Source organism: Carassius gibelio, chromosome B14 (assembly GCF_023724105.1).
Source record: "Carassius gibelio isolate Cgi1373 ecotype wild population from Czech Republic chromosome B14, carGib1.2-hapl.c, whole genome shotgun sequence".
In the NCBI taxonomy this organism is placed as follows: domain Eukaryota; kingdom Metazoa; phylum Chordata; class Actinopteri; order Cypriniformes; family Cyprinidae; genus Carassius; species Carassius gibelio.
In genome coordinates this window covers 17,724,170-17,747,339 of record NC_068409.1, presented here as the reverse complement: position 1 = coordinate 17,747,339, position 23,170 = coordinate 17,724,170, and the positions used below count along the sequence as shown (strand labels likewise).

Below are 23,170 nucleotides of genomic sequence, written 5' to 3'. Positions count from 1 at the left end.
TTTGCAGTTTTCTCTGGATTTCAGCCACCCCTGCCTCAGAGAGGAGCCATTTATGTGGATCTGGTTGTTTCTGCATTCGCAGGGCTGTGGGGCTGCCTTCATGCTTAATGGAAGCAGAAGAGTGCCATTATTGCAATTATTTATTTTTCTGCTCTTGAGTGAAAGGGTATGATCCTGTTTTCCTGCAGTAAACCCATTGCTTAGTGGTTTCTAATGGTTTCATTTTTCCCGCTAGTTTCAAAAATCAACACAAATAAATTGATTTATGTACACCTCCACACATTTTACATGAAAACATACACGCCACCGCAGTTTAAGCATCTGTTTTTCTTTCCTGTAAGCTGTGCCTCAAGTAGGTAATAATAGCCATTTTCTTTCAGGCATGTCACTGTGTGGTGGGAAGAACTGAGCTGTCACGATGAGTTTTAATGATTGTTTAGTTGCTTACCCCCTTAATCAACACAATATGGATGAATTTTATTTATTTTTATTTTGTGTTTTTTTTTTGACTATCTGTGTCAGTTGTGATGCATTACTGATTATTAGTACACATAAACATGCTGCTGCATTTGTTTATAGATACAAAGCAGTAAAAATACAAATATTCAAATGTAGTAATAGCAAGAGTGCTTTCTAGAACATATGTAATTTTTTTTACAAACTCGTGAAATGTAGTAGAATGCTTTGTGGTAATTTAGTCGTTTTGTTTAACTGACAAAAATATCAGTTTTTTTATATATTTTTTTTTACAATTGAATATGCATTTAACCTATTTGTCTGTTAAATGTTAAAAGCCTGTTTAAAAATAAATAAACTAAAATATAAGTCATACAATATCAACTCTTGATTATAAATTTAATGAAATTACATGTTAATGAAAAACCTTATGTGTCTAATAAAAAAAGGGTAAAAATGTAAATGCATTAATTTATTTTTTCATATTTTTACCTAATTTGTAAAGAAAAAAAAAAAAATTGGTAACACTTTATTTTACAGTGCCCTTGTTGAAATTTTACATAGGCTACTGAACATCTAATTCCTATAGGGTTAATAGTGTTAAAATTAGCATTTGCTTTATAGTGATTGCATGTAATTATATATAATTTACTATTATTACTGTAGACTATAAGAAGCCTACATGTAATGAGTAACAAGGACACTGCAAAATAAAGTGTTAAAAATGTTACACGTCTTTTATTTGTAGTTGCACTGCAAGTATTATACAACAAAATGCAAAAAAATCGAATAAAATAAGAATGAATAAGAAAAAAAAGATGCATAGCAAAATAAAACACACACTAAACTAAAATCCAAAAATAAAAAAGTGGAACGGATAGCAAAATATGTTTGAAATACAAAGTTATTAATAGCTACGATCTACTCCTAATGTACATTTCTGCATTATATATCTTGCAGTATTGTTCTGGATGTGTGTGAATGAGAGAATAAGGGCAGAAGGAGAAGGCAGTGTGATTTGTTTATGGTTACTCACAATCACATCACACTCACATCCAATGAAGTCAGTGTAATAAGAGGCAAGGTGTAATAACTCAGGGCAGCCACCAGGTGGCACTGCACGCTCTAAACAGCGTCACCGCGGATCTCTACTACCGTAATCTCCATTTTGAATGTTTTTATGGTTTAGGGTTCACGGCACGCCTCTTTTCTCATGGCCGAAGACGAGTGAAGTGCCTGGATTACACAGAGGGTGTTGCGAATTCGGACTGAAAAGCTGGACGATATCTTCTTACGCAGTTTGGGATTTGTTTCGCTCTTCTGAAACGACCTCAGACCGCGGCGAAGTCTTTGGTGTTGTGCTAATCGCTAACAACAGAAACGTCCAAACAAAACAATGTCAGATGATGCAACAAATCCAAACAGGAACGTAAATATCACAAGGTACGTACGTTATTTCGACCTTCAACCCGACTTTTCGTGTCAGTCGTGCACTTGGATACAAATATTGACACTGATAGCTTAAAGTATAGCATGTAGTTTCAGATCAGTAACGTTAACTCGTTTATGCACTCACTGACTGAACTAGCGAGTTGTTTTACACGGTTTGAATGTTGTTTTGCTGCGCTGTTAGACCGATTTATGCGCTTGCCTAGATATAACGCGTTATTTAAGGGGTTATATTCTAAATGTGAAGGTATTATATTGTCTGCCTGTTGTGGATAAACAGTTGAAGTAGAAACTAACGTTAGGCCTCAGTGCGCGTCACTGATGCACGCTCGCGCTGCTTCTGCTGCTAGCGCGCGAAACTTCTACTCTTGGGATTTTTGTTTTTTCATCCGTTTATTTTAATATTAGTCGAGAGTCAGTAAAAACTTATGGATTTAGCTGCAGCTTTTGGACAAAGTAGTTTTACGGCGATGAGAGTTTTTAGCCAATTTTATGAGACCGTTATTAAAACCTCAACTTCATGCTAAAAAGTGAGTGACATATTTAACTAACTTAACGGTTTTTGTCAACGGTCAATTGTTATTGAATCTCAATAAAACATCGTAAGAAGCATTATAAGAGTTCTTTTATATGGATTCTTTTTTATTGTTATTTTTTTTTAAAAAAATGTATGACTGTGGGGGCTTAATACTTGTTTTTACCAGATGTTTGTTTGCTTATTACAAATAGCAACTATGCTATTTTAGAATCGAAATCTAAAGATTTATTTTAGAATCAGAATTTAATTCCATTGATGTTTGGAATTGTTAGGATCTGACAATATTTGGTCATGATACAACTATTTGAAAATCTGGAATCTGAGGGTGCAAAAAAATCTAAATATTGTGAAGATCGGCTTTAAAGTTGACAAGTTATTCAGGATTTAAAAATAAAAAATTTAATTTTGATATATTTACCATAGGAGATTTACAAAATATCTTAATGGAACATGATCTTTACTTAATATCCTAATGATTTTTGGCACAAAAGAAAAATCTGTAACTTTGACCCTTACAATTTATTGTTGGCTATTGCTATAAATATGTCCCAGAGACTTGAGACTGCTTTTGTGCTCCAGAGTAACATATATAATACGTGGTGCAATTTGTCTGCACTTTTAATGCACTTAATAATGTTTTCTTTTCATGATACTTAGTAAACTAGGTTTTTCAGGGTTGTTGTTCATGCCATTTCAGAAACTATAATTGTTTTGTCCTTTTTTATAACAGCAATGCAAGATGGATAAAGGAGGACCGAAGAATGGCGCCAAGAGAGATGCTCATTTGAACACGTTGGATTACAGCAACAGCCCAGTCGAGGGAATTTTACGAAGTGGAATACAAATCGCCATGTCTGTCGCCCCCACCTCGCTAGTTCCTCCGCCCAATCCGCTGATGCAACCGGTTTCCGGGGACCTTCCCAATGGCCTGAGCAACTCGCCCACTCTTGAGGAGCACACCACCTCTGTGTCCTCCACCTTTGGCATCTTTGAGGAAGATTCCGAGCTCAAAATGGGTGGGAAGGAGCCGAAGGCTCAGCAACACCAAACTCTGGGAGCTTTCACTTTGGGAGACAGTTTCTCAAATCTAGAGGCCAGCATCGCCGACTTCAATAGCACTTCCCCTTCAGCAGACTCCTTGATTGGTGGAGTCGACCCCAATCTGTTTCCTTTAAAAACTGAGGATTTTTCCCTAATGGATAAAGGCGATATAGACCTTGACCAAGATTCCTTTGGACCCATTGGGAAAGATGTTGATGCTGGCAATCATAAGCTCTTTAGTGACAACACTCTGGACCTTCTGCAGGACTTCGAGTTGGACGGATCGCCTTCCGACTTCTACGTGGCGGATGACACGTTCCTCTCCACAATAGGTGAAGATTCTTTGCTCGGAGACTTGCCGACAAATACAGAGAGGGACTCGAAGGTTGCGGTCAATGGCGCGATCACCACTTCCATTTCCTCCAGCACCAACACGGCCACCACCAGCACCAGCTCGCCCACCGTGAAGGTGGAGAAGGACTCTATAATCCAGCTGTGCACTCCTGGGGTCATTAAACAGGAGAACAACGGTGGGACTAACTACTGTCAGGGGAGTCTGCACAGCACACCTATTAACATTTGTGGAGTCACCACTTCAAGTGGACAGAGCTTCCTAATTGGGACCAGCCCATCCACAGCTGCTGTCAGTCAGCAGAAAGATCAGAAGCCCGTCTTTAACCTGTACACCCCTGTGACCTCTTCAGAAGACGGTTGGGGCAGGAGCTATGGCTTTGGGAATGCAAGTGAAATGCAGCAGAGGGCCAGCGAAAGCTTTTCCAAAAACTACACAAGCCCCTATGCCAGGTAAGCCATGAACGCCAACATGACGGATGAAACATGAAAATCTGTTCCTACAGTCATGGAACAGCTGGAAAATTTGCTTAAAATCTTCCATGGAAAAAAGCATAGAAATGTTTGTACTGATAAGAAATCATTTTGGTTGTGCCAAACCTTTTAATGGCATTTCAATGTTTATTTTCAGTTTTGTTTATAGGATTCCAGTGAAATTCCAGCGATCGCTATCAAAACTCATTGGTCAAAAGTCCTATTTACTGCTATTTATATTCTTTTAATAGTTTTATTCACATTTTTAAATAGCTGTTTGAATTTTTACATTTTAGTTTTAAGTGTAGTTTCATTTTTAATTTGATTTAAAAAAAAAAAAAATTTGTGTGCTTTCGTTTCATTTCATTTGTATTAGTTTTTCTTTCTTTTAAAGGCACGGTAGGTGATTTGGTTCTAAAGCTGGTTGAAAGTTAGTATTTATATCGTCTGTGAAAGGTGTAGGACCATAAAATATTGGTCCAAACATATTTCTCGGCCCGAGGGCTCTGATAGGCTGTCATACCTGTCTGTCAATGTAAGTATTTGTATACCTCTTTGCACAGTTGGCGCAGATGTGATACATCATCAGCGCATTTAATTTCCCTATTGCACACCGAGTTAGAATAGAAGGCATTATAATTATAATATCATGCGCTTTCTACTGTTATGTTTTCTCATTAGTGACTGAGACAGCATTGCTTTCATTCCTCAACCAACGGCGTCTCTTATCTTGTTTCTGGTTATTCTCTGCTCTGCCTGTGCGTGTTCATGTGTTTCGGAGGAGGCGTGGCTTTGGAGAGTGTTTTGCAGGGAGGGTGAGATCTTATGCTTTGAAAGCTAGCTTGCTCTTCGAAATCTCCTACCCTACCTTTTAAATATTACTTTTAGGTTTAATTTCAGTCTTAGATTTTATTTGTTCCCAGTTAGTAATTTAAGTGCTTCAGCTTTAGCTTATTTGAGTTTTGTTTCAATAAATAAAAAAAGTTTTTAATTGATTTAGCTGTAATTATATAAAAAAAAAACTAAACTGCAGTTATCTCAGGATTTAATCAGATAGCAAATGTGGCACAAAATACAATTCTTATTAAAAAGAAAAGGAAAACACAAAATAAGAATTAAAATTGCAAGCATGTCTTTTCTGGGAACAATCGTGCCATGCATTTCCTCCAGTAAGGAACAAGCAGGAAATGGAGGTCAGCCCAGACAAAATCAGTTTTAAAGACGGCACTGCACCCTAAATTAGCCTGAAACAACTGTGCTGCACCGTTATGGATTTGTTAACAGTATTTAATTAGTTAAAAATACTGTAGGCTTAGTACAAGAATACAATATCTGAATTCAGACACTACTGCACCATTTTCCTCTTCGTATGCATGTTTCATCATGTTTTCACTGCTATCTCTCTTCACCTATTTGAAAACCCTGTCTGGTGTGAGCAGAGATCGTAATGAAATGTGCTCCGAGGGCATGACAGTAAGGCAGAATTTCTGAGGAAGTAATCTATTAATGTGCTTGTTAATGTGCATGTGTTTTGTTTACCGTAAGACAAGGAAGTTTGTTCTCATGAAGGAGTTATGTAAGTGACACCCATATCTGACCATCTCCACAGAGCAGCTCGACCTGAAACCTGCTCATCCAAAACAGCAGCGGTTTGATAGTTAATGACGTGTCAGGCATGCAGGCTTTGAGGAAGTGTCTGTGTATTTGTCATGTGAACGGGCCACTGGCGACACACCCACCTAGTTCAGCTTTTGCCAAATGCTTAAAATAAACACAAGCTTTTATAATGTCAGATCAGATAGTTTCCCTAATCAGAGCACTTATAACATTATGCAATCTTACTTAAAGTCGATAAGAAATTGCAATCAACCCTTTCTTTCTTTACTTTATTAATACATGGCCGTATTATGATCAGTTCATTAGTTCATGTTGTTTTCAAAGAAACTTGAAGTTCAAAGAAAATCAATATCTTTGTAATTTTCCATCATAATGGATAAACATCTTAGGTTCTGCGTCTAAAATGTCTTTGTTTAAAAGTGCATGCTAATGTTAACTAGTAGTCAAATAACTATTTAGTAGGGATGTAACGATATTATCAACATCGTGATATCAGTATAGCAAAACTGTCTCAATATTATTGTGGTCACATGACGATATGAAACAATGGGTCGGTCTTCTGGGCAAAAAGTGTAGCTTTTAAAATATATTAACTTCTTATTCTAACATAAAAGGTGTTGGAAGTTGTAATTTTCTGTCAAATTTCTAAGCAAAGCGCATTTTTCGTTGAGGCGATCAGCTTATGATCCGGTGTTTAATAACTGAAATAAAATAAGTTTAAGTACTAATATTACTGAAACTAAAGCAGAGATAAAAACAAATAAATATTAAATTTATAGAAATAAAATAAAATTGCTTAATCTAAAGCTAAATAGAAATAAAATTAATAGAAAAAACTACTGAAGCTGAAAAAAAGGTAAATAGAGATAAAATAAAATCATTGGAAATAAGTGCTCTCAAACAACAAATCGCATCCAAAATAAAACAGAGTTTCTGCGGGTCTTAAAAAAGCCTTAAAAAGTCTATCAACTAGTTGTATCAAATTTAAAGCCTTAAAAAGTCTTAAATTGTACTAGAAAGTCTTAATTATGATTTCAAGAGGTCTTAAATTTGGGGAAGGAAAGACCAGAATTGTGAAATTGCTGAATGTGACGATTAATCTTCAAAAGGCTACCTTGCAAACATGCAATTTTCAATTGTAAGATACAATGTTGTAACATTTTGATCTGAACATAATAATTAGTTCTGCTTGATATCGATGACTAATAAAGTGCTAACAGGATTCTTAAAGAAAACAAAACAGTTGTAAAACAAACCATTTTGTCCCGTGTGGAATCGCAGAAACCGCGGGTTCAGAGATGAAGACCGCCATCTAGTGGTCAGGAAATAAACTCAAAAAGAAACCGCTGCCATGAAACTTAAAAAAAAAAATATATATATATATATATATATATATATTGAGATTATGTTTTTGAGAATCGATACAGTATCGCCAAAAAAATGTTGCAATACTCGTGTGTATCTATTTTCTTACACCCCTAGCATATGCTTAATATTAATGGATACTGTAATAGTATATTAATAACACTAAAATAACATTGACTCATTTGAGTCCTTGGCCTGTTTCATAAAACTAGTTTACTTAATAAGCCAGGCACACTTCAGTTGGTTTGACATTGTTAGTTGATTTGGTTCAAAATAAGTCAGACTAACTGAAATAAGCCTGGCTTATTTGGTAAACTTGTTTAATGAAACATCCCCCTGGAGGGCCAGCTTAGCCCCAACACACCTGCTCGATTCTGGTGATCCTGAAGACCTTGATTAACTGGTTCAGGTGTGTTTAATTAGGATTGGAGCTGAACTTTACTGGAAGTGGCCCTTCAGGAGCAAATTGGACATCACAAATAGCAAATATCTAGCTTTATAAAATAACCAATAAGAAGGAGTGATCTCGACCTTCAGCCTCCACGTTCTGCATCTGGCTCACAATCCAATCAATTCTCGATCGATAAACCCATTTTGTTTTTCACTGTTTCACTCAAATATTTGTCGCATGGAATTTAAATAGATGCTGTTTCATGTGGACTCTAAACGATGTGTTTATCTGCCAGAAACATCACAGGGTTTCGACTGGAAAACATCTGGCATACTATGTATTCACAGTCAGATGAAAAACGTAGCAAAAACTTGAAAGTGCAGCGTAAACTCATCTAAATAGCTAGTGGTAATGGATAGAAAACAGTCAGTTGGTGGTTCAGTCACAGAGAGCAAGAACAGATGGTGAAACACAAAAGAGGTTTCATCTTTAATTTACATGTGGGCTCATTTATCAGGCCTTTGTGGTCTGCAGGTTTTGAGTGGGAGTCAGGGTTGTTTGTGACTGCGTCCCAAACTGTGTGACATTTAGTGGCTTGCAGCCAGCTTAGACAGGAGTTGTCTGTCTCTTGCTCTCTTTGTTTGTCTGTCTCTATCTCTGTCGTGTGCACGCTATGCGGCAAACATAGTTGGTATCAGGTCAGGTCAACTCACGCAATCACAAATCAATTCACACCCCTTTTGTTTCTTGGCATGTTTTTTTTGTTTTTCTGTCTCTTTTCCTATGTGTCTCTTTCCATCATGAATAAGGATCTAATTGAGCCAAACCCTTTTGATAAGTAGTGACTCAGAAGTTCTTCCTGAAAGCTTTGCTCAAATTGTTCTTGGCTTTATATGAGTCAACATGCTGTGAATAAGTTGCTCGTTTTCTTATTCTCCTCCTAGTCTTTCCCTCCAGCGCACACCCACAGAATATTTTTAACTCTGCATAACCAGACCCACAATGAGGACCTTTGGATGAGTGAAAATATAGGTTTTCTGAAAGACAAAAAAAAAAAAAAAAAAATACCCCAGAGGCTAAATCTATGAAATGCATGCTTTTCTGCTAAAACTGCAAATACGGTTTCTACAAAAATAGACTGCGATCGTTTAAAGTTAAAGTAGTTTAAAGTTGCTTTTACTTCTTTTTGCCAGATGCAGTTTACTTGGATGTAGGTTAGTGTTGTCAAAAGACTCGGTAATTCGGTAGCAAGTCGGTATTAAAAACATTAATGAAAAATTCGAATTCGAAATAAAAAACCCTCAACCCAGTTCTTGATGCGCAGATGCGCTCTGTTCATAAACACTGAGATGTGGCCACATCAAAAGAAGGAAACACACCAAACTAACAAAACACTTCAAAGACCGACACCCAGATCAAATGAAAAGAGTACGTTTCATTGTGTTTCCCATACTTTGATTTATTAGTGGCGGCCCACCACAATATCAAAACTGACCGCCACAAATAGATTTTCCAAAAGGCTTTGACTTCGTTGAATAAACATGAGCACTGCACGTGTCAAAGTCTAAACTCGGTGCAGGAGTTTTTATATCACTGTATTATTTTCTGTATGTCACTTTTAGTTAATCTTGCTTGTAATGCCTGAGCAGCGTTAGTTGTGATCGCAGCACTTATTTGATTACATCTCTTCTGCTCCTCAAGCGCCCCCTGCTGGCAGAGAAGGAATTTGCATATATATGCCGCCACAAATAAAGTGGAAGCTGTGGGAAACACCACTTCGGTTATGAATATTATAAAATATATTAATTTGAATGTTGGATTGAAATGAATGCAGTATTATCAGAATAGTAAATCATTAGAATAAGCACAGCTAACACTAATATAATGAGCATTAGAATGAAGTTCCTTTATTAACTATTTAATGCTCCTATAACTTTATTATGGTAAAAAAACATGAAATGGTCCTATACAAATGAATGGTTCCAGTCCTGAATGCTGGTTAGTCAACACAACATTCCAACTGTGATAAAAATACAATATAGTAACAGCTTTGACTGGGTTCTGTTACCATAAACCAACTTCCCAGACCTCTACACTGGAAGCTATTTCACAGCATCTCAGGGTTATGAATATCAGACCGGTTAGTCATCGCGTATATATGACACAGCGGCCAACCTAGGTTTAACTACAGCCATTAAAGAGAGCAGTCTCTCTCTCTCTGTCTTGTGCTCTCTCTCTTTTATTTTCTTTCTCTCTTGCTTGCTCGCTCTCTCATCGTCTCGGTTTGGTTCCTGTAGAGCAGAAATCTTGCCAGTCAGCAGAAGTGGATAATGGATGTAAATCACCTTTGTGTTATAAGTGCTTTAGCACACAGAGATCAAGCCAACCGAAACGCTCTGAATGCCATTGGTTTGACCTACTTTCTCTTCTGCGTCGCTGCTGGGCCGAGCTGAGATTACCCCGCGTCTATACTCTGCAGGTCAGCGGCCTCCGTCGTAGTTATAGTGGAGAAATAATGCACGCTAGAGCTGGGCAATATTGCCAAAAATAATTAGTCCTATCAGTCGTTATTAATAATTATCATGATCAATTTTGAATCTGAATTAAGTTTAAGGTCTGAGTTTTGCTCACAAGTGAAAGTTGTAGAAACCATACTGTTATTGTGGTTTTAAACTAGTCTTTATGGTCAAACCATGACATTTTCCACATGTAACATGTTTGCAGTGCAGGCTGCAATATTAATAATGTATTTAAAAAAATTATATCTTAGAAATACACATTTGACAGTAGCTTGAGTTCGGATGCAGATGTAAATTTATGTTGGTTATCCAAAACAGTAACATCAGAAAAAATCTAAATTTTTATATAGGGTAGTTTTTTTTTTTATTCTGACTATTAAGAGTTTTATTCATATTAACCACTGGTTTCCAGTAGTAGCATACATTTAACCACAGTTAAAACCATACCTTATATCACCTCAGCACTATGGTAAAAATTTAACTATATGGTTTCTATGAATTGTATAAAAAAAAAAACCCAGTAATCTGAATAAATGTAGTATTAATGCACATACAATGCTATAGCGTAATCACAAATAAACCGTGATTTATACTCCGTTACTCCTTTAATACGTGTCTAAATTAATCACATAATAAAGTTCGATATGGATATCACACATTTTTTGACACAATACCATACTGTTATTAGTGTTACTCCAGTAAGTCCATGGTAAATGATGGCGGTTTGACTGTATTGTTGTGCACAGTGTTTCTCCTGTTTGTCTGCGGTGTTTCATGTGGTTTTAAACTAGTCATTTTCTTCACACCTCACACTGGATCTCACAGCTCGCGTGACTTCGTGCTCTAGTGAGCTCTGCCGTTTGATTGGATGATATGAATAGCGCGATTTCATTCGGCGTGAAGCGCGTAAACATATCGAACACTTGCTATCGATTTATCAAGGAAAATTATGGATTCCAAAAATAGCTTTGGTTCATTTCCTCATGGTGCACTTATGGTTAGTGTATATGAATCCAGTGACTTTCCATTGAGAAGACTGCAGATAATGTAACTGTATTTCGGGTTTAGCAACCCGGTGTGGTTAAACTGGTTGCAAAGTAAATGTGACCCATATTGTAATTTTTCACCAATATGAGTCATCCATGCAAAACGTAAAGAGAGAGCTTGTCTTGTTGTGATTTTTATGTTCATGCAACAATTACTAGTTTTATTTTAAGAGTGTTTTTTTAAATGCAGTGTTTGTGTACACATGAGGCTGTGTGCTGTATTATGGCCAGGCTTCGAAAATAATAAAAGACGCAGCGATGGCACGCAACTTCCTCTTTCTGTTTTCATGTGTTTCTCCTTACAGTAAGCACTATTTCCTTTTTTTATTGCTGCTTTTGCTCTCCGATCCCAGGAGACTGAAGACTTCAGCCACGAATTTGGCATTTACGTCAAATAGATGATGATTAAAACCCACAACCTTTTGCAAAATGTCATTATTTGTTATTTAAGGTATAATAAAGCTGTTACAACAAATAGACTAATCTAGCATCTGGGGTATACAAGGGACTGTTGGGATCCATACATCATTAGCAGATGGGTATGTATTGTGGAGGAAGTCACGTGCGCTTTTGTGGCCATCAAATGCAGTCTTTAAATAAGTAAACAAGATAACAAGTTTTAGCCACAGTTGGGTGTCCACCAAGCCCTAGTCCTGCATCCTCCCATCGTTTGCTAGTCACAGGTTGTTGTGTTTGACACCGCTGTTCTGTTTTCTGATGCATTTTATTCACTCACTTGATAGAGCAGGGCTCTTGTAATCTCAGGGCCACATTTGGCCTGCAGGCCAACAGTTGAAAAGCCTTGGAACAAACAGTCATGACTAAAACGATTATTAAAATGTTTTCTAGGTGACAGAGATCAGGTTGAGCATGCAAGGTGTGACACGATGCTATTAAAACTTCATGCGTGTCGTGCATGCACAAGTTGCTTCTTTTACAGGTCTTAATAATAAAAATAAATTGTTTTTGTTTTGAAGAGCAATAAAATGCATGCCGAGACGATAAGCAATAAAAGAGTTTGTACTTTTATACATTGCATAACTGTGTAAGATGTCTAGTCATATCAATAAAACAACACAAATCACAGGTATCTCATTTAATTATTTGGAACTTGATGGATGCAAACCAAAAGATAAGAGTATTGATAAGAAAGCAATAAATCAGGCATCTGAGCAAAAACAACATCACATTTCGTAACTTGTAAGTCAAAACACTAATATTAAACGCAAATTGAATGCGAAAACGCTTGCAAAAACGCCTCCCTCTGTTCAGGTCTTCACGTTTCTTTGTTTCCCTCACATGTGGATAGAGTAAAGCAGACTGACTGCTGATAGTCATGCAAATGGATTTACTATTTTTGTACCAATGATACTGAAAAATCTCTGCCAGTTGAACCATAGCTGCATTGTTTTCTACACACACTGCAAAACATATTAATAGTTCAGCTGTTTGTTTGACATTTGTTATCTGTTAATAGAGGGAAACTTTTTGAAACACGTGCATGTTGTCTGAAGAGGATATGCAACTGTCCTCCTTTTCGCTCCGCTTCACTTGATGGATTTGCATGCATCTACTACACTGTGACCCCTACTCATTTTCTCTACTCACTACTCATTTTCTCTTTCGCACTGAATGCATGTGTAGGCGTTGCTAATGTGGCTCCGTGTAGCCAGTGTGGATGTGGAGCAGTGTCAAGCGTTTAGGCTGTGTTCAGCCGTCGCCCCCTGGTGGCCGGGTCGGTCTCACATCCACATCCTCATTAATTTTTTTGTTAGTAAAAAGCTATGAGAATGTGTGCTGATGGTTAGTTCTTGCCTTTCATTATCCGTGTTCATTAATATACAAGTATCCCTGTGTTTTCAGACCTGAAGAGAGCACTGCCACATCCTCAGCTGCTGGGAAGTCCGGCACACATAAGACCTGTCTTGTGTGCTCCGATGAAGCTTCAGGCTGCCATTATGGAGTCCTCACCTGCGGAAGCTGTAAAGTCTTCTTTAAGAGAGCAGTTGAAGGTGAGGAAGTCCTGACACACACACACACACACACACACACACACACACACACACACACACACATATATATATATATATATAATATATTCTGTTTTATATTTGTGGCCTAAATACTGCGCTTTGGCTTTTTTGAAACACTTTAGTTGGCCGTTCAATGTCAAGTCAATCAGAGGTACACGGTGCAAATTGTTGATTTTAATTTATTTATTTTTCAAAAAATCTTAAGTATAAAATGTCATGAATTCATATTTACTGAGTAATCTGGTGAAATGGGTAATATTCATCAATCTGAGCATGCTTGTCTTGAGATCCCCATATCTCTGGGAATGAATGATATAGGGCCTTGAAAAATAAGATTTAAACAAAGAACTAAAATCTAAAATCATATTGAGATATCTTGTGTTGTTGCAAGCATGCAATCTTTGGAAAAAGAACATTTACGGCTTCCAGACAGGTCTGTGCTATGTATTTGATAGAGGGAGAAAAGATACATTTCTAGTTTCAACGTCATTTGTTCTTGGATTAATAGTGATCCACATTTGGTTTTTGGCCACCGAAAATGTGTGCAATTTGACAATGTACTCCATATTTAGGTCCCAGTATCTCTGGAACTTAACCAAATCATACCATGACCTTAAAAATAGAGATGTCAAAAAGAAAAAAGGTTAAGACCCAATATTTAAAAAGGCATTAAGATATCTTTAATACTTCTTGAGTTACAGACATGCAAACTTTGGAGGAAAAACTTGAAAAACACTTTTTCCCCACTTTGAATGGTATATATTATAATACTGTGTAAAAAAGATGATGTGAATTTGTTTAAAAAAAAAGGTCATTTTGAAAACCTCTACAAAATAGTGGATTGCTCCGTAAATTACATTCATGACTTTTAATATTTTGGCTTTTCATCACTCAAAAAATACTGACAAAATCAAAACTTTCTTCGATTTTGTTGATTTGACACGGAACGATACTAGTGCATATTTATATGTAATTTTAGAATAGTATCATTGAAATACGGTTAAAATGTCCTGCTGAATCTGCTGACGTGGATTTATGGAAAATTATTATATATTCTAATGTAGTTTCGAATGAAAATATATTACACAAGTATAATAAAATGTCAGCTTGATACATTTGTACATTATATACATTATTCAATATACATTTATATACATTAAATATATTAACTTCAAATGTAACACACTGCAGTTGAAATTCTAATTATGTTGCATGTGCTTTAGTACTGTATGTTTAAAAACTTTATTACAAATTGTACTTAAGTATGTTAAGACACAGCCATGAAGCACTCTTTGTACACTCTTTAAGTACACTTAAGTGGCCTTTTATTTAATTAATATTATTATCTACAAGTACCTTTTAAAAAAATTGCTTTAAGTGCACATTCAGTACAATTAAGCAAGCTTCCTTTAAACAAAAAGGCAGGTGATCAAGACAAATTAGTGATGGGATTATGTGATTATTAATAATGTTTAAGGTGTTTTTACTTTCTCACTGCATGTCTGTTTCAGACAACTTGTACTATGAGTCATTCGTCGGTCAAAAAGGTTTTTTTTTTTATCCTGTGGGTGTTGAAATGCATTTCTGGCTGACAGAGGAAATGCATTCTGATAACATCACTCTAATGCAGACAGATGATGTCGATTAGATTTTACAGCTAATCAGTGTGTATTTCAAGCGCATATATTTGAACAATACAAACTACAGCAATTAAAAGCAATACAATGGGTTCCAGGACAATGCATGATGAGGGTCTCCTGAGAAAGACTCCTGTCTAATCCACACTATTCTTGATTCTCGTAGGGCAACACAATTACCTGTGCGCTGGACGGAACGATTGCATCATCGACAAAATCCGCCGAAAGAACTGCCCTGCCTGTCGTTACCGCAAATGCCTCATGGCAGGCATGAGCCTAGAAGGTAACACGAAATGTTGCACTTGTTACACAATTACACCCCAAACGTCATTTTTAGATGTGTAACTAAACTTCAATCACGGGAAAAATGCATAAAGTTTGAAAACTGACTGGTAAACTTTCCCTATTCAACGCTCAGCTCGTAAAAACAAAAGGGGCCGTCAAACCGGAAAGGTAATCCAGCAGCCGTCGGTTCCAGAGCGCAGTCTTCCTCCGCTGCCTGAAGTCCAGGCACTGGTGCCCAAACCCATGCCTCAGGTGGTGCCCACCATGCTGTCACTGCTGAAGGCCATCGAGCCGGACACCATCTACGCCGGATACGACAGCACCATACCGGACACCTCCACCCGCCTCATGACCACTCTGAACCGACTGGGCGGCCGGCAGGTCATCTCTGCGGTCAAATGGGCCAAAGCTCTGCCAGGTACATCTTGAAAATAGGGATGTAACGATGCACCCCAAACCGGTTAAAAATATGTGACGATTCAAGTCGGTTGCGATGTTAAAGTGCCCCTATTTTGGGTAATGAAAGGTCCCAAACAACAGGTTGACATGCATGCAAAGGTAAAAAAAAAAAACACTTTCATTGTCTTATAATATGCATTTATTTTTACCTTACTTTCTCAATGACGCCCAAACGATTTACTTAACGATAAATTGCGTGATGCTAAAATGAGGTGATTGGTGTAATTTTAATTTAATTTTGTCTGTAATGTCTGATAAAGAAGTGTTTGTGAGTACAGTGCTGCTTTGTGTACAGCATTACTGGAGAAACCGTTATTTTTACAGCTCCGCCTAGTGGTAAAGAATGAATTAGCATTTTCATTCAGACCAATGACCAACAAATGGACGGGAAATATGCTAATAATTCATGTCAACCGTCAGTGGTCTGAGATTTTGTTTTAAAACCACTCATTTTAATGATTCATAGTCGACTCTTTCTTTTGAGAGACGATAACTTAATACACGGTGCATACTTTATACACTTTCAGATTTAAAACCTTGCAGGACATTTTCATTCATTTAGAGCTGTGTTACACACTGCATGAAAAAATGTTTTATAAAAATTCATAATCGGGACACTTTATACAACCTTGGGGGTTTATATGAATGTGAAACTGTCTTCAGAAAAGTTTAGATGGTATTTTCTTTTCATCTTGCCTGCAATACATATTAAATTAGTGTTAATAAGAACAGCTGCTTTGTTTACAGCAGTATTCAACTAAACACTGTGTTGCTGATGTTCCACAAGCGCCACCTGCTGTCAGAGAGTGAAGCTGTGTCTCGTTCAGCTGTTTTTGATTTGTGTGGATGTATAGTTTCACAAAGCTCAAGTTGGCACATTCTGTTTTTTTACTTCAAATATAGAATTTGAATTTAAATAAAAATATGCTCTTTGTTTGGATCGTAATAGAAATGCAGTAATTGACAGCATGGAAAGAGCACAGGGCATTTTATAACCCTTTAACTGTCACCCTGTCCTGTATACGGGATGCCTACATTTACTTCACTATATTACAATTAAATCTAATCTAATCTTGACAAACTATATATCGTTGGAAAGGTCTAAGACTCCCGAATATATATTTTACCAATGTTTTTTGTTAAAAAATTATGTAGGAAAAGTAATAGATTAATTTATGACAAACGTGCACCCTCAAAAATCTACGTTATAACAGTAGTTTTGACCTTTTGTGAAAAAAAAAGTACATTTTAATCACATTTTAGAAATCATCAGAAATTATATATCAACTGAAAACTTAAATTCATCCTTTAAAACCCATTTTAAAATCAGACATTGCATTACCATGTAAATGGTACATCAATATCATGTTTAAAAATGTTTTCATTCATGAATTATAAAAATTTAAGTTTGGATAGTGCACTACACTACAAAGTCTGTTCAAAAATATGAGTGACCGTTAAGGGGTTAAGTGAAGACATTTATTTGATTTGGGATTTGTTTAGGATTTTAATTTAGTTTTGTTCCTTGACATTTCAATTTCACAAAGATATGTGCTGCATTTTATGAGATATAATAAAAGGAAACCTTCTCATTTATAATTTGTCTTAAATCAAATTACATATAAAAAAAATCATATTGCATAGTGAGTATATCTACTTGAGACATCTTTAAAAAGCCGTGTGGAAAATCTTCAACCACAGCATGCACAAACTTCTGTTTTGCACTTTTTAGGGTTCAGGAACCTTGACCTGGATGATCAGATGACCCTCCTGCAGTGTTCCTGGCTGTTCCTCATGTCTTTCGGACTGGGTTGGCGGTCATACCAGCAGTGTAATGGAAACATGCTGTGTTTCGCACCAGACCTGGTCATCAACGAGTAGGTCTCTCATTTAACAGGCCATTTGCTTTAATAATCTCTATGACGGTCTAAAGATGTCTTCACACCATGGAAACTATAATGAAAAAGTGGGGAATAGTAGTTCTGATTCTATGCGAATGGTTTACACCACAACTACCATTGGAGTCACGTACAGAATTATTTTTGTCAAATTGATTCAATTCAGTTTTTTCAAACATGGTCAGCCAATCAAAATCCATTATAAACTAAATGTTACCGTCTGTTGAAAATGTCCTCACCCTCGGGCGATCCAAGATGTAGATGAGTTTGTTTCTTCACCAGATTTGGAGAAATGTAGCATTGCATCACTTGCTCGTCAATGGATGCTCTGCAGTGAATGGGTGCCGTCAGAATGAGAGTCCAAACAGCTGATAAGTACATCACAAGAATCCACAAGTAATCCACCAAGTTATCATCTTGCGAAGCCAAAAGCTGTTTGTATAAAACACATCCATCATTAAGACGTTTTTAAACTTTAAACCATTGCTTCTGAATAAAATACCAGTCAATAATAAGACTTCCTATACTTCATTCTGACGGCACCCATTCACTGCAGAAGATCCTTTGGTGAGGAAGGGATGTAGTTCTTAATTTCTCCAAATCTCTTCCAATCAACAAACAAACTCCTCTCCATCTTGGATGCCCTAAGGGTGAGCAAATTTCCATTTCTGGGAGAACTGTTCTTTTGACTGCCAATAAAATTTGAGTCTTGTGTGTCCGTCTGCAGAGAGAGGATGAGGTTGCCCTACATGAATGATCAGTGTGAACAGATGCTGAAGATCTCCAATGAGTTTGTGAGACTGCAAGTGTCCAACGAGGAGTACCTGTGCATGAAAGTCCTTCTTCTCCTGAGCACAGGTGACTTCTTTAGCAGCCACTGATCCTTGATCCAAATGCTTTCGTATCCAATTACTTAATTTAACAGAGGACCGTAACAAAACCTTTGTGTGTTTTTGTGCTCTGTCAGTGCCGAAGGATGGTTTGAAGAGCCAGTCAGTGTTTGAAGAGCTACGAATGTCTTACATTAAAGAGCTGGGAAAAGCCATAGTGAAGAGAGAGGAGAACTCCAGCAAGAACTGGCAACGATTCTATCAGCTAACTAAGCTACTGGACTCCATGCACGACGTAATCAATTTTATCCTAAATAATGGTCTTTGAAAACTGTGGCTTTGCTCCAAACCCTAGTGAGTTGCTCCTTGTTAAGGTCGCATCCTAACTGAGATTTGACATTTGGAAAGCTGTGCATTAGAAAAAGCATCATGCTAATATATCGCTTGGGTTTTACTAACGAGTTACAAGAACAACTACTAAAGTGGTAATTTTGGATTCAGTGATTTTGAGAAGTTATGACTCACTAGTCTTCCAGAACAAATCGAGTTGGCTAACATTTAAGACTAGTCTAAACAGTTTATGCATCCATTCCCAGATGTCACTACATGATTATTGCTGCCATAAGATTTCACATCACAGTCAAATTCATCTTTTACTTTTTTCAACTTTGTCTTTTTAATGTCACGCTCAAAATATAAGTGCAGGAAGGAGGAGGAAGAGTAACCATAATTTAAAAAAAAGGTGCGAGTAGATGTGCTTTCACCGGTCATCACAGTAGTAGCTACAAACGTCTTCTTAAAAGATATTTTCAGTAAATAGTTACTTTTAAAAGTAATGCATTACTATATTGCGTTACTCCCTAAAAAATTAACTAACAAATGAAAAAGTAATGCAGTTAATGTTATTTGTATATTTTTAGCAACTGTAAATTCACCAACAGGGAAATAAGTGTCAGTGAATTAATGTAAAAAAGGAAATCTAATATTTCATTGTAAATGTAAAAGTTCTGCATAAGAGTTACTTGAAAAAAAAAAAAAAAAAAAAAGTAATCCGATTACGTATCTTCTATTACTCGTAATGCGTTACCCCCAAAACTGTTCATCAAATTATAAAATTGAACCGTTTTAACCATAAAGCATGAAGCAAACAATGCCTTTTTTTTTTTTCCTAAACTAGGTTTCATATTGTAAGCCAGCTTTTTAGAACAGCTTTCCCCTCAGAAGTGTGCCTGTGAATGATGCTGTCTACTGAGGCAACTCACAAGATTTTGGAACAGAGCCAATGTCTATGGTTTGTCCTTGTATTGCATGTTATCTCTTTAAACTAAAATAATTTGTCAGATTTTTTAATGTACCATTTATTATACATGTTAGTCTGTTGAGAAAATACACATATCTTACAAAAGTTTGGAGCAGGTAAGTATTTTTTTAATGTTTTGTAAGGAGTCTCTTATGCACAACAAGGCTGCATTTATTTAATCGGAGACATACGTAAATAGTGAAATATAATTTTTAGAATGTAATTTATTCTTGTATTTTCAGCATCATTCCTCCAGTCTTCAGTGTCACCTGATCCTTCAGAAATCAGTATAATATGATGATTTGCTGTTCAAGAAATGTCAATGTTGAAAACATTTGCACTGCTTTATATCTGATGAATGCACAATTTAAAGGAACAGCGTCACTTTGATCTATTGAATGCATCTTTGCTGAATCAAATTCATTTCTTTCAAAAGAAAAATGTCCCCAAGCTTCTGAACCGTACTTTTCACAGTCCTCTTTCAAAGTGTATGAACTTTCTCCAATTGTGTTCAAACTGAGACTATGATATTAATATCCCAGTCTAACCACATCTGGGATGCACTCCAAAGTAAAGTGATCTTTCACATCTCTAACCCCTCTGTCTCCTCAGATGGTGGGTGGACTCCTGAACTTCTGCTTCTACACGTTTGTGAATAAATCCCTCAGTGTGGAGTTTCCCGAAATGCTGGCTGAGATCATCAGCAACCAGTTACCAAAATTCAAAGCTGGGAGTGTCAAACCGCTGCTCTTTCACCAGAAGTGACGCTCCACCCAGCCGCAGGACACAATGCCTTAAACGAGTTGAGTGGAGTCGGAGGAAGAGACGGGTAACTAGAAGATGTTAAAAGCTAAAAACGGCTGAACTGTTAAAATGAGGTAACGGCGAATCTCATGGATAGATAATCCCATACATGTCGTCTCAGGTGTTTGACTCCCAGCATCAACTGTTATTAGTAGAAGAAAGCTAATAGTCCAATCTCACTTACTATGTAGAGTTGCACACATCTTTATTTTCGGAACAGAAGACTATGTACGCGCAGATCTAATAGTCAGAGTATCTTTTTAACTTCAGATGATAACGGTTTAAAAAAAATAACTTTCAATAATATGCACAGAGAAGATGGTTTCAGCTTGGGTTGAAATTAAATACGTTTTATGACATCATATCTACACCGTTTCAAAATAACTCATTATAACAGATTTACATACAGAAAAAGGGAAAATGTGCCTTTTTAACTTTTTTTTTTTAAGCTGTTTTCTTGACTCATCTAGCACTTCTTCATAGTCGATTGTACTTTTATACCCACTTGCACTTGTAATTTAAAAAAACTTTTTTTTTCGGCAGCTCTGTAATCATTAGTGGGAACTATAAAAAAAAAAAAAAAAAAAAAAAAAAAGTGATCTTTATCATGGAGATGAGTCTTTACGCTTAGAAATGCAAATCGAGCACTTCCTCATAAATGCTTTAAAGGGGCCGGTTTAGGTTTGTTCTGCGGCGAAGGTGTATTTGTGTCTAAGAAAGCCATTTATTATTCATTTCACCTGTTAATTCAATGCAATGTAAAACATGAATTTCTCATCTGTTTTTATTTTTCATGTGTCGTATTTGTTCCTCAGCAATGCCACAGTATACAACCAAAACAATGAATGCAGATAACCTATACCTATAACATTTATACAGACAGATACTACAGTACAATCACACCAAACATCAACTCAGGCCCACTTCATTTATATTTGCAGATCCTACAAATGTACATTTGTATTGTTATTTTTTTGATCAGGTCCAGACTAATCTATATTAAACTAACCTTGACCTGTCTTGGTTTAATCAGTCAAACTGTGTTGCAGGCGCAGGGTTTTAACTCTCTGGGAATTTCTACTCACCTATATTGTTGCAATCTGTTATTTCTGTGCCAAACATATTGTTTTCAGTTTGTACAAATCTAAAACTGTGCTTGTCTTAACAGTTTTCAATGCATATATATTCAAGAGAGGCAAAGAGAGAGGATAGATATATTTTACAGTTCTTCTGTGGAAGCTTAATGCATCTTGTATAATACACAAATAAAAGATCTCCAGCTTCAGACTGCTTAGCATTGCATTGTGTGGGACAGATTTAGCGATCAACACTTATTTTCAAATTCTAATCAAGATCCAAGCAGCACTTTTCAATTTGCTCTTCCGTTCCTACAGATATATGTGATACAAATAAACATGTATTTACATTAACTTTTTGCAACATGTCTAATAAAATGTCCTCTGAGACCCTACAGTGTCAGGAGTGGGCTGTCGTGTTATCTGAAGTCAGATGCAACACCGTTTAAGCATGTGCTGCGATGTCAAAATGGATATTATCTCAGGTCCTATGGGTGAGAGGCAACAAAGAGGCGAGATCTATATTTTTAGAGTGCTAATCAATTATTTAAAAGGTGTTTCAGCTTTCATTTTTTAAAAGAGAAGGTGCAGAGGCAAGCTGTACGCCTTGAATTACACTCCGCTTTGGGTTCCTCTACGTCTTTTTTGTGCAATGGAAAGGTTTCATGGATGTTAATGAAAAAATACATGTATTTTTATAAGACTCCATTGACGTTTATACATGGTAATGGTATGTTTTTCATTACAGTCTCGAGGCTCAAACATCCCCTTGTTTGAAATTCTAGTATAGGGACAACCTGGATTTTTACTTCTATGTAAAAATATGACTGGTTTTGTGCCAAAAAAAAAAAAAATACAAGTAGAACAGGTATGTTAGTAGCAATAGCCAACAATACATTGTATGGGTCAAAACTATTGCTTTTTCTTCTAAGCCAAAAATCATTAGGATATTAAAGATCATGTTCCATGAAGGTATTTTGTAAATTTCCAACTGTAAATATATCAATACTTAATTTTTGATTAGTAATATGCATTGCCAAGAACTTCATTTGGACGACTTTAAAGGTGATTTTCTCAGGATTGTTTTTTTTTTTTTTTTTTTTTCTGTAAAAGTTGTTAAATTGCGAAAAAACAAAAACAAAGTAAATAAAATGTTGAGAATAAACACTCGTGAAATGTTAATTTCATCTCATTGGACAGATTTCTTTAGTGTCTGCAGTGGGGTGGGTCAGGAGTTTTTCCTTGTTATTTAGGTTTCTCAACATTTACTCGACTTTTTTCACGCAATTTAACGACTTTTTAATTCAACGACTTTATTCCCAACATTTTATCTCGACTTTTTTCCTTGTAATTTAACGATTTTTATCGTGATTTAGTTTATTCTCAATTTTCACTTTAACTTAATTTTATCGACTCTTATCGTAATTTAATGAAGTATATTCTCACCATTTTATCTCGTAATTTAACGACTTTTAGTCACGAGGTGGTTTTATTTATTACTGCTTGGCCGTAATCCTCTTCTGTAGAAATACTATGATTATAAATAAAAAATAAATCTTATTATATAAACAGTATCTAATAGCGTTTTCCCCTGGGATGTC

The 23,170-nt window shown here is 36.3% G+C and overlaps 1 protein-coding gene across 2 annotated transcripts; it reads left to right on the top strand.

The window, feature by feature from the left end:
• Positions 1-1,630: 1,630 nt before the first annotated feature.
• Positions 1,631-21,964, top strand: nr3c1 (nuclear receptor subfamily 3, group C, member 1 (glucocorticoid receptor)). Of its 2 annotated transcripts, none has more exons than XM_052573834.1 (9): positions 1,631-1,899; positions 3,174-4,288; positions 13,111-13,259; positions 15,084-15,200; positions 15,336-15,620; positions 17,394-17,538; positions 18,287-18,417; positions 18,527-18,684; positions 20,302-21,964. In XM_052573834.1, the coding sequence occupies exons 2-9, from the start codon at positions 3,183-3,185 to the stop codon at positions 20,452-20,454; spliced, it is 2,244 nt and encodes a 747-aa protein (XP_052429794.1). In that variant the 5' UTR covers positions 1,631-1,899; positions 3,174-3,182; the 3' UTR covers positions 20,455-21,964. The 2 variants fall into 2 exon arrangements, with proteins under 2 accessions (XP_052429794.1, XP_052429795.1); XM_052573835.1 differs by lacking the exon at positions 1,631-1,899 and adding an exon at positions 2,082-2,435.
• The last annotated feature ends 1,206 nt before the right edge of the window (positions 21,965-23,170 follow it).